Source organism: Aptenodytes patagonicus, chromosome 1 (assembly GCF_965638725.1).
Source record: "Aptenodytes patagonicus chromosome 1, bAptPat1.pri.cur, whole genome shotgun sequence".
In the NCBI taxonomy this organism is placed as follows: Eukaryota; Metazoa; Chordata; class Aves; order Sphenisciformes; family Spheniscidae; genus Aptenodytes; species Aptenodytes patagonicus.
The window spans coordinates 54,970,631-54,981,343 of NC_134949.1; the positions used below are offsets into that span (position 1 = coordinate 54,970,631).

Consider the following 10,713-nt stretch of genomic DNA (forward strand, 5'->3'; position numbering starts at 1 on the left):
TTTAGAAATAGTGTGCAAATAGCTACACAGGCAGTCTGGTATTTATCTCCAACTAAAAAAAAAATAAGAGAGAGAAAGCTAAACCCTACTATCCTCCAGCAAAAATTATCATAATAACGCTAGAGTTATGCTTGCACTGGTGTTTCTACACAACTGCTAAAACCAAGGAAATCTCAAGCCAAGCCATGAGTGAACGGTAACCTCAACCCACACACCCTCCCAGCCAAAAGGGTGTTCTGGTCTCCCAGTACAAATTAGGAAGTCTGCTGAAATCAGAGAGTTAGTCCAGACAGCACAGTAACCAAGACAAGAAGTTGATGTACAAGACGCAGGGGCTGCTTAACAAGACCATTTCCTCAAAGCTCCCCATAATTAACACATCCAACTCTTCACACCTTTCCCAGGCCAGGACTGTTCACATGAACAGTTTGAGCCACCATAATGTGGCACTGTCATTGAAAGAATTTCCTCTGTCCTTTCCCAATCCCTATCCCACGCAGCTCCTTCCCTTGTGCTGGCACAAAGGTTTAGGCACATTTGGCTGTCGTGAACAAGGATCGGGAAACCTATCTGGGTTTAAAACTTACTGGTATATACTTATGCATTTGCTCACAGATTTTTGCCAGGTACATTTTAAACTCAGCTCAGTGCTGTATTCAGCTCAGTTCTCTTGTGCTGGCCCACGGGGAGGGTTAGCGTAGGAGTGAAAAAGAGCAGCAGAGAATAAAATAATTTCTCTTGGTGGTGAAGCTAATTCATGGAGGCTTAAAATGTTTCTGAGGCTACAGCCCCTGCTAAATGGGAATCCACTGCCAGCCAGACATATGCTCTGTTTGTCCCTTGAAATGCATGAGGTCAGAATCAAAGTGCCACCCATAGCCTAAATGAAAGCAATGGTAGGCTGGGAAAATCAGTCCCCCTCTTCTGAGATCTGTCCATCCCTGAAGGAGAGCCCTCTTACTCAGTTGCTTGCAACCTTTAAAAATTCGTGTACGATGAACGTTTTCTAATGGACATGTGGATCAGGGGCAGTGAATTTAAGCCCATTGACAATAGATTTTCTTTGCTTATTTTGCTTCTGCAAATGCATTAAGAGCAGTCTATCAGTCATTGCAGATCCAGATTTGTTGGTTGCAAACCAATGATCTAAATTGTTCTTAAATTCTGCACTGAGGACTGTGTGTGTGAAGGACTTATGTGACTGAAGAACTAAGTGGGCACTCCGTGAGTTGAAAAGAAAGAGAAAATCTGCTGATCTTTCAGAGAGGAAGTGGTGTAAAATCTTTCTGATCATTTAAGCATCCCTGGGAAATGACAGCTTGTTCTTCCTGAGGTGGTTGATTTTTGAAACTGCTTCTGTGAAAATGGCTGGGAGTTGGGAACAATTAGCTGATTAAGTGCAGCAGGTAGCATGTGTTAACCAGGAAAAATGAGGTTCATCTGCAATGACCCCCGTTTGCACACCCCCTCACCCCCCATGTATGCAGGAATGCACTCAACCTGATTCTCCACCTATTTTAATAGGTATAAATAAGGGCCAGCTTTTGAAATCGACCTTAATTACACCAGGAAAATAAACAAAATAAAAGCCAGGGCAGAAAAACAAAGACCTCCCAGACACAGCAGCACGCACCGAGCGCCTGGAGCCGCGCACGGGGAGCGCTGCCGCGTCCCTGGCCGGGCTCTCCTCCGCAGACAAAGCCCTGCGCACCGCTGCGCAAAAAGAGCGCAGCGCCGGGCGGGCGGGCGCGCAGACAAAGCGGGGCAGGCAGGCGGCGGAACGCTGCAGCATGCGGGGCCGCGCAGGGCTTCCTCTGCGAGTGGGCTGGTGGTGGCGGCGGCTGCCTTTTTTTTTTTTTTTTTTTTTTTTTGCGTGTGAGAGTTATTTTTTTTTTTTCTCTCTCTTCACCAACTTCCTTCCTGCTCCAACTGCCAAAGCTCAAAGCTGAGCGCTGAGGGCGGAGGAGGACCCCGGCCGCAGGCGCCGCTCAGCCGGTGAGTACGAGCCCAGGCGAGGGGAGGAAGGGGGGAGCCGGGCAGGGGGAGAGGAGCGGGCTCACCCCTGGATCGCTCTCCCCTGGTGCCGCGCAACTTTGCGCCTTCGCTCCCGGCGGCTGGCTCCGTTGCCCAGCCTTGCCCGGGGAGACGGGCAGGGCCCTGACTGCATCCGAGGGGGAAGTCGGGCTCCGCGCTGTGGTGGGGTGGAGGGGCAGGGGAAGGGGAGGCAGCCCCCGCGCCCCCAGGGTGGCGGGAGGGCCCCGGGGGTGACGGCGCGTGTATCCCTGCGGAGTGGTACCCGGCGGTCCGCGGGGGTGGCTGGGCAATGGGCTCCCTTTCTGCTCTCGCACCCCAGGGGGGTGGGATGGGGAGGCCAGGGCCGGGGGCGCTGGTGGGGCTGGCGTGTTTCTCCCCCATCGCGGAAAATTGCTTCCTCCCTGCCAAACCCGCTTCCTGGAGATAAGCCCTCGATCAAGGGGTGGTTTGGGGGAGTGAATTTGATGCACAGAGGGAGGGCAAATAAAATGATGACCCTGTGACATAGCTCTTTGTGCCCTGTGGCGGCATGGGGGGCAAGGAGGTGCTCACCATCCACCACATCTCCTGCCCCCCTGCCCCCTCCTGCTGCAGGTGCGAGGGCAGCCACCCACCCCTGGCACAGGCAGAGCCCAGCTGAGAGACCCTGGCACCTCTCGGCGTGGCATGATTCCTCCTTCGCTTCCTGCAGCCATCTCTCTCTCTGGCAGGGGGTCCTTAGCTCTGCCCCTGCCCCTCTCCCTGCTGCTTTGTGGGTGCTGCTAGGCCTCAGAGGTGCAGGTGATGCACGGCTGCGAGTTGGGGCTGCAGGAAAGGAAGAAAAATGTGGCGGGGCAGAGCACAAATCACCCAAATTTCGCCTTGCATAGAGCATTTATAGGGTTAATTTTCTCATTTTTAATGAGGCTTGTGGCCTGAGGCCATGGGGGTCTCCATCTTAGCCCAGCCCTTGGCTGGGGCAGTGATACAGGAGCCCAGGGACCCGGACGGTTGGGTACTGACATGCTGACTCTGGGGAAGCTTTGGTGCCTGAGCCCAATAGCATATCTCAGCTTGCAGAGGGGAGCAGTCGCAGAGCTGGAGCGAGTAGAGGCAGGGACAGCTGACGTGAGCTTTCCTCTTGGTCACCTCCTGCCTGGGAATTTGGCAGGAAGGCAGGGTCAGGTCCACAACTTGGGGAGAAATGCCAGAATTGGGTCTGATCGGTGCCATCCTGAGACACATGTGAGCCAGGGGTTGTTCAGCCCAGACAGCCTGGCTGGTGCTGTACCACAGCGGGCTCTTGCTGTTGGCACAGCAGGCTGCCTGCCCACCTCTCTGGGAGGTTTTCAGAACCTAAAAGCATCCCCACCTCAAGTGAGCTGCCCACACGGGCTGGCAGGGAGTCTCTGCGGCATGTGTGATGCAAAGGAAAGGTCTGAGGGATGGGGAACAACCAGCTGGTCCAGCCCTGACTCTCTGCCTTTTCTCTGTGCGTGGCCAGAGATCTCTCTCTCCATTGCCTGGGTCTCTCCCTCTCCTGTGATAAACCACAACCTCCCCCGTGGAGGACGGGGGCAGGCAGGCAGCTCTGTTCTGTTGTTGTAGTGGTGGCAGATGCAGCCTAGTATCGCGAGAGAGCTCAGGAGAGTGGAAATGACTCAGATCTCCAGCTGGAGCCCAAGTGGAAGGCAAGACCTGGCGGTGGCTGCCATGGCTCATCACGTCCTCTTCCTGTGCTGAGTGTGGGATGGCACTGAGGGGATCGCAAGGCTTTGTAAGGTGTCTTTGCTGGGGCTGCGGAGCAGTGGGGCATGAGCAATCATTGCTTTCTTGAGGGAGCTTCTGGTTTCCTTCCTCATGAGGACAAGCTCAAGGGCCTTTCCTATGGTACGTAGGTCCTTCACACTCCTAGGGCTGGGCATGAACTCAGCCAAGGATATTCAGCTGCTGGGACCTGCTTTCTTTCCTGTCCATTTGAGTTGGGATCCCCTTTTATTTCCCAGCTGCTCACTCTGCACTAGTTCCTGACTCACCACAAAATGTCGTTGCAAAATAGTCTTGCATCAGGGCCATTGCCCATTAGCATGCTGGACTGAGTCTTCTTGTTCCTGTGCTGCTCGGTCCTACTCTGTCCCTTTGTAACATGCCAATATACCCCTCCTTGATTTTTTTTTCCACTGGAATTGCACTGGGAGGTCTGCATATTACTCATTGCTGCCTGATTCCGCTTGCTGATTCACACTGAACAGTTGCATATATTTTTTTTGTATGTCCTTTCTGTTTTAATGAATGAGAAAACTACCCTGGTAGCTCCCAATTTAACTTTTGGGAGCAGGGGCAAATGTTAAGGCCACAGCTGCAAAGAGGGATAAAGGGCTTGCTGGGGAAATTGCAAATAAGGGGAATTTTTAGCAGGGACAGCCTCTGAGAAGGAGTTAATGTAAGGATAAGCTGAAGTGAACTGAATGATCTGTGTAACTTGACCAAATCTCCTTGCTGCCAAATGCCAAGGAATGGCTTGGCCATTTACGACAACCATCACTGCACCAGGGCACTGCTCTGGTTTTCAGCCTTTCTCTGAAGAGTGAGAAGGTGGCTAGGACCGTGTGGCTGGCTCCGCAAGGCAGGCAGCTGACTAAGGGGGACGTGGCACAGCACTGCTCACCTCTCCTGCCTTTGTCTCCTGTTCCCCATTCCCTGCCCTCTGCCTGGCTGCCCATCAGTTGATCTCTCCCTGCTCTGGCTCCCATTTGGGATGCCACTCAAGCAGCTTTGCTGCCCTCCTGCATTCAGTGGCGCATGTCCCAGCCGTGCTGGCTGTGTGGCTGCAGGCTCCAGCCGTCCTGCCTCTCCTTTCCGAGAAGCCCCACTGATGCAGCGGAGGTATGCAGGGCTGCTCTGCAGCTGGGCTGGATGCGGTCACCATTGCGCTTCCTTCCTCAGTGGGAAGGAGACCTGATAGGTGCATGAAGTGAGCTGTTCCTGGGAGCAAGCACTGGGAATACCAGCAGATAGACTGTAGCGAGTGCGTTTCCTTGAGGGCTTTAGATGACTTGCTAATACAAGATAGTTGCTGTCAGGTGTTTGATCTTTGTATGAAATGCTGCCTGACCATGGCTTTTAACCTGTTATGAGAGGGTGAATGAAACCTCTGGCCTTGGCTTTATTCATGTTTGTGTGTGGCAGTGGCTCTTTGTGCAAGATAGCTGGCGAGTGCTGAAACCTTGTATGGTGGCATGTAATTGCAGGGTTGCCGGCCAGCAACCGCGCTGCAGAGTGGCTGTAAATCACTCCGATTTCAGCCTCCGCTCCCGCACCTCCTCCCCGGGAGGGAAGAATGGTGTAGGTCTGCATGTGCACGTGGTGCCTGCAGGGAGAGGAGCGGGGGCAGAGGGGGATTGTGTTTGAGCCAGAATATCAGCACGGCAGTGTTAGGATTGCAGCCCATCACCATCGCCATTTGCCTGTAACAATCCTGCTGTGTTAGACGCTGGGCAGGTGCCTGCCTGGGGGACTGAATCACACTGTGCCCAGACCAAGTGCCCCCAGAGACGCTACCCCCCTGCGGAGAAATCCCGTTGACTGGCCTCTCCTCTGTTACCCAGACCAAGTGACCATGACTGAGAACACCCAAGAACCTCATGTGGAAGAAGATGATGATGAGCTGGATGGGAAACTCAACTACAAACCTCCTCCCCAGAAAACACTGCAGGAGCTGCAAGAGTTGGACAAGGATGATGAAAGCCTCGCTAAGTACAAGAAGTCCCTGCTGGGAGATGGACCTGTGGTAGTAGGTAGGCTGGGGCACACTGATAGGAAGGGACTGGGGAGATGCATCACAACAGTGTGCTGTGGGGATGGGGCAAGGTGGCCTCAAAGAAGAGGGAGCTTGTTTGACCAGGCACATACACCGCTTCTGCTGGAGGACTGGGGATGGGCAGGTGGAGAGATGCATGTAAAGAAAGCAGGGAAGATGCTCTGAGCATTAGGTGTAAGATTACTAGGGAGTGCTGGCATCAGAAAGGGACTTGTGGTGGGAGGTGTGTGGGCCTTGGAGGACTCCTGAGGGGTTAGAAAAATAAGGGGACCAACCTATGCTGAAAGGGGGCCTTGCTGCTCAGAATGATCTTAAGAGGGGAGTCTCCTGTAGCAGAAAGACCTCCTCTAAGTATTGGGATGGAGGCTGGAGGGATCCATGTTGAAGGACTGGGGTAGATGCATGGTCCTATTGTACTAAGAGAAGCCTGCTGTTATTGGGTGTTTCATGAAGTGCAGTTTCTGTGTGGGAAAGCAACCCTGTTTCTTCACTGTTGTTCCCCTCCCCCTGCATTTAATTTTGCAAGCTGACAGCTTTCCCCTGACTTTCCTACCTGCAGACCCAACAGCTCCCAATGTGGTGGTCACCCGACTTACCCTGGTATGTGACTCTGCTCCAGGACCGATCACTATGGACCTTACAGGTAGGCACAGACTCTGTCCTTGGGCACGAAGGGGAACAAGCAAAGGCCCTGGCATGCTTCAAATTGTAAGGGAGTTTGTCCTTGGGATGCTGCAGTGGGTTTTAGAGGAACTCTGAGGGCATCTTAGCCTTGTTTCTTATTTTAAGGTATACACATATGAAAAAGAAAAGGAGATGTAATTGAGGAGAGTGTCAAGGGTCTAGGAGCTCCTGGGTTTCTCCTGCCTTCTTTTATTTCCTTCCAATGAGACCTCACAAGCACAAGGGATGTGCATGCATTTGGGTAACGAGCTTTTTTGAAACTTCAGAATCAAGCAATACTGCAGTTCCGGCTCCTGGGCACATGGGGAGAGAACCAGGCTTCACCTTATATGGGCTTTTCTGCAGAGAGAGGAAGCTGGGCCCGGAGGAGCCCAGAGGCTTCCTGTTCAACCGAAACCATGCAGAGCCCTGCAGAGCCCAGGCAGCCTCGCAAGCTGGGCAGGAGCTGCGAAACATGGTCTGCTCACCCCAGCCTGGGGCTGGGCATGGATGAAGCGTGCGCATGCTCCTGCAGATGCCCAACAATGAGCCTGCACATAAATATCTTTGTGTATATGTGCCCAGACCTGTGTTTGTTTAGTCATTATCTTCATAGATGTAGATGCAGACATCTGCAGACGTCTGCAGACGTATGCCCAGGCGTTTCTGTGTATGTGCTCTCACAGTGCAATTGCTTGTATAGACCTCCGTATACTCATTTTGCAGGTGTGCCATCTTTTGAAGGGATGCTCACCTCTGACACAAATCCCAGCCCCATCCCACCGCGTGTGATCTCTTCTCGCTGTGACACCTCTGGCTAATGGCTTGATCCTCTCTTTACAGGTGACCTTGAAGCACTCAAGAAAGAGACCTTCGTATTAAAGGAAGGAGTGGAATACAGAGTTAAGATCCACTTCAGAGTGAGTTGTTTTCCTTCCTGTTGCTTCTCATCAGTTGCTGAGGCCAGTCACCAGCAGTCTATCAGATAACTAGAGCCGGGCAGCATGCCTGCCCGAAAGCTGGGCCCTTGTAAAGCTCCCCTAGCTTCAGGTGTCGTTCTACCCAACAAGAGACCAGATCTTTCCAGGGAATTGCTTCTGCTTGCTCGCCCCTTGGAAGAAGTTGCTTTCTGTCCACCCACAATGGTGAACAACAGGTGATTTGGAAGCTAGATGGGTAGTTTTGGCTGAGTTTGGCTTGGCTTTTCAGCCACCAGAAAATCTTTAATTCACACAAAATGGGAATGGAGAGGGAGGAGAAGAGATAATGGCTTTCCATAAAGTACTGGTTCAGTCTGCATTGCTGGGCTTCATGTATGCATAAAAAAGATCTAATGCTGTAGAATTTGGCTGAAGATACGTGAGTTCTTCTGGGTCACGATATACCCAAATGGGCTCATTTCTCCCCCTCTCCCATTAACCAGTACGTCAGCCATTTCTTCTGTTTCCAGCTGAAAATGAAACTCAACCACACTACAGTGTGGCATCCAGCACTGAAGTGATCATCTCCACACATTTGCTGTAGACAAAGCTGGCTTTGGCAGAGAAGGCAAAAAGGGAGGGAGGATAGTTTTCCTGAAACGAAGGAGGGAAAGTGTTAATGTTGTGGGTTCTGTAGGAAAGATTTCCCTTCTCTGAGGCTTACTTGCTGTCTCAGAAATGACTGTCCCCAGAGACACCTCCAGCTCTCCTTTGTGCTATGAAATATTTCCATCTGTATGAGAGCCCTGTTGACAGGAGACGCCTGGAGCCAGACAAGTTAGTCTAACTCCCTCCCTCAGTCCCAAGGCTGGTAAGAGCTGGCACCATGTGAATTCTCCCTGGGGACGTAAAAGGATCTGCCCGTCTTGTTTCCAGATTGAGTTGTGCCACGGGAAGGCAGTGTATGCTGGAGGGGGACAGCAAAGGATACATCCAAGCTATCCATGGGAGATTTGAGGAAAGATAATCAACGAAACTGTGTCCCTCTGTCTCTTGAGGACACACTTGCCAGCTCCCCACTGAGCTTAGAGTACAGCTGGGAGTGCTCAGTTAATCTTGCCCACCCATTTGTGCTGGAGGGATGACTCTAGTCACCCATGTCTGGTTTTCAATGGGGAAATTATTAACTGGGAACTCTGTGCTTCACTTTTCTTTGTCCTCATCAGCCTGTCTTGGGAAGCTGACTGATGGCTCCAGTTAGCCTCAAAGTCAGGGAAAGGATGGGGAAGGGCAGGAGATGCACAGAGGATGCTGTAGGTCTCCAGGTGCCTATGGAGAAGTCATGTTAGGACTTTCTACAATGTGTCCTGTGCTGAGTGCTTGAGAGCAGTGGTGTAGGGAGCCAAGATGGGTATGTCTCTAAGGAGAGAAAAACAGCAGATACAGAACCAAAAGCCTTCCTGTGGCGCTTACTTCTGGTCACTTCTTGCAGGTAAACAGGGACATCGTGTCGGGACTGAAATATGTGCAGCACACCTACCGGACAGGGGTGAAGGGTGAGTAAAAGCCCTTTGTGCCCTGCACACCAGTGCTTCTACCCCCGTGTTCCCTCTGTTCAAAGAAGTGTTCCTGCAGCTCTGGGCTGGGACAGAGCCTCCCTTGGACCTGAGGCTCCTCCCTGTGCTGCCACGCAGGAGGCGAGACTTCTCAGCAGGGTGCATTAACCTGCACTCTGCATCACCCAGGCCAACTGTTTCCTGTGCCTGTGTGAACTCATTACGAGCCAGCTCTGGTATCTGTATGCTACACCACTGTCTGCAGCAGCAAAATCCCCAGAGACACTGCTTAGACAGTGCTTGCCACAGATTTCCTCTCCATACAGAGCTCTTCACCTCCCCTCCCCACCCCCTGTAGAGTGGCTCAGCCTGTGCGGAGCTTCCCACCCCCTGAAAGCTCTTCCAGATGCACTTGGTAAAATTCAGAGCTGCTCTACAAAGCTTCCCACTGTGTGCAGAGCCCAGTGTTTGCCCATGGCCTCTCCTCTTTGTGCAGTGTTCCCCTGCCTGGACAAGGCAGAGGAAGGCCCCATTTTGCACACACACATCCCACGTGTGCATTTTTGCATGCAACCACCTCTAAGGCTTCAGTGTCCTGTTCAGCACACATAAGTGGTGTCTTCTCACCAGAAAAGAGAAGTAGCAGGTGATCAAGAGAGATCTTGAGCCGTGCGCTGGGTGTACCCACTCCCTTGCAGCAGCACATACATGTAAGAGGGTATAGACTGAGTTGCCTGTCCATCTGCCTGTCGATCTATTTATCCTTCCAGCTGTCCTTGTGCTTCAGCAACCCACTTTTTCCACTGATTCTGTTCCCCTTGCTGACATGGACTGTCCCTTTCTCTCCCCACTATCTCCTTTCTGTCTGTGATCTGTGCCCATGCTCATGGCTTCTTCTCTCCTTTATCGTTCCCCACCTGAGGGGCTCATCCCTTGTGGATTGTTTTCTCCTAGTGGACAAAGCCACATTCATGGTTGGCAGCTACGGGCCACGGCCAGAGGAGTACGAGTTCCTGACGCCTATTGAGGAGGCTCCTAAGGGTATGCTGGCTCGAGGCACCTATCACAACAAGTCCTTCTTCACGGATGATGACAAGCATGACCATCTCACCTGGGAGTGGAACCTGTCCATCAAGAAGGAATGGACAGAATGAGTTCACCCAGTTTGCCTTCCCCCTTCCCATCCCTTTGCATCCTGCACCAGTCTCCAGGTGGGCCATGCCCACCACGCTGCTTCTTCCTGCCACTGCGGCCGGCCACAGCCCTGGCAGCCCTTCCCGTGGGAGCCGGGGCTCTGTGCCAGCCTCGGTCGATGCACAGGCCTGCAGGCGGCCTTTGCTGCTGCTTCTGATACACTGAAAATAACCCACCCATTCTCACCACTGCCCCATCATGACACATAATGGGTTAAATTGGGAAGCATCTCCCTCCCTCTCTCCCAGTACTTCCTCCTGCTGCCTCCATCTCTCCTGTATCAACTCCGGTCCGGAAGTGCCTTTTCTAGGAAACAAGATCACCTGGCAGGGCGGACTGGTCCCTGGAAAATCCCCGAGTTACACTTGCCATGTGCTCTGACTCATTGTAAATGGTCACTTACCTCCCGTGATGGTCTCCTGGTCTGTATCTGGTGCCCTACCCTGTTAAAATCCATCCTTGTGCAGGCAAAACCAGTCAGGGGGAATGCAGCTAGATGCTGTAACAAGACTTCAGTGTCCCAAGAATAAAACCACTTTCTTTCTTC

The 10,713-nt window shown here is 52.5% G+C and overlaps 1 protein-coding gene across 1 annotated transcript; it reads left to right on the forward strand.

The window, feature by feature from the left end:
- Positions 1-1,881: 1,881 nt before the first annotated feature.
- ARHGDIB (Rho GDP dissociation inhibitor beta) lies at positions 1,882-10,713 on the forward strand. The gene is made up of 6 exons (XM_076335744.1): positions 1,882-1,995; positions 5,622-5,810; positions 6,393-6,476; positions 7,340-7,416; positions 8,909-8,972; positions 9,927-10,713. The coding sequence occupies exons 2-6, from the start codon at positions 5,633-5,635 to the stop codon at positions 10,124-10,126; spliced, it is 603 nt and encodes a 200-aa protein (XP_076191859.1). The 5' UTR covers positions 1,882-1,995; positions 5,622-5,632; the 3' UTR covers positions 10,127-10,713.

Coding starts and splice junctions, on each gene's coding strand:
- ARHGDIB (XM_076335744.1), top strand. CDS start 5,633: ATGACTGAGAACACCCAAGAACCTCATGTGGAAGAAGATGATGATGAG. Junction 6,477..7,339: donor GATCACTATGGACCTTACAG/GTAGGCACAGAC, acceptor CTCTCTTTACAG/GTGACCTTGAAGCACTCAAG. Junction 7,417..8,908: donor GAGTTAAGATCCACTTCAGA/GTGAGTTGTTTT, acceptor CACTTCTTGCAG/GTAAACAGGGACATCGTGTC.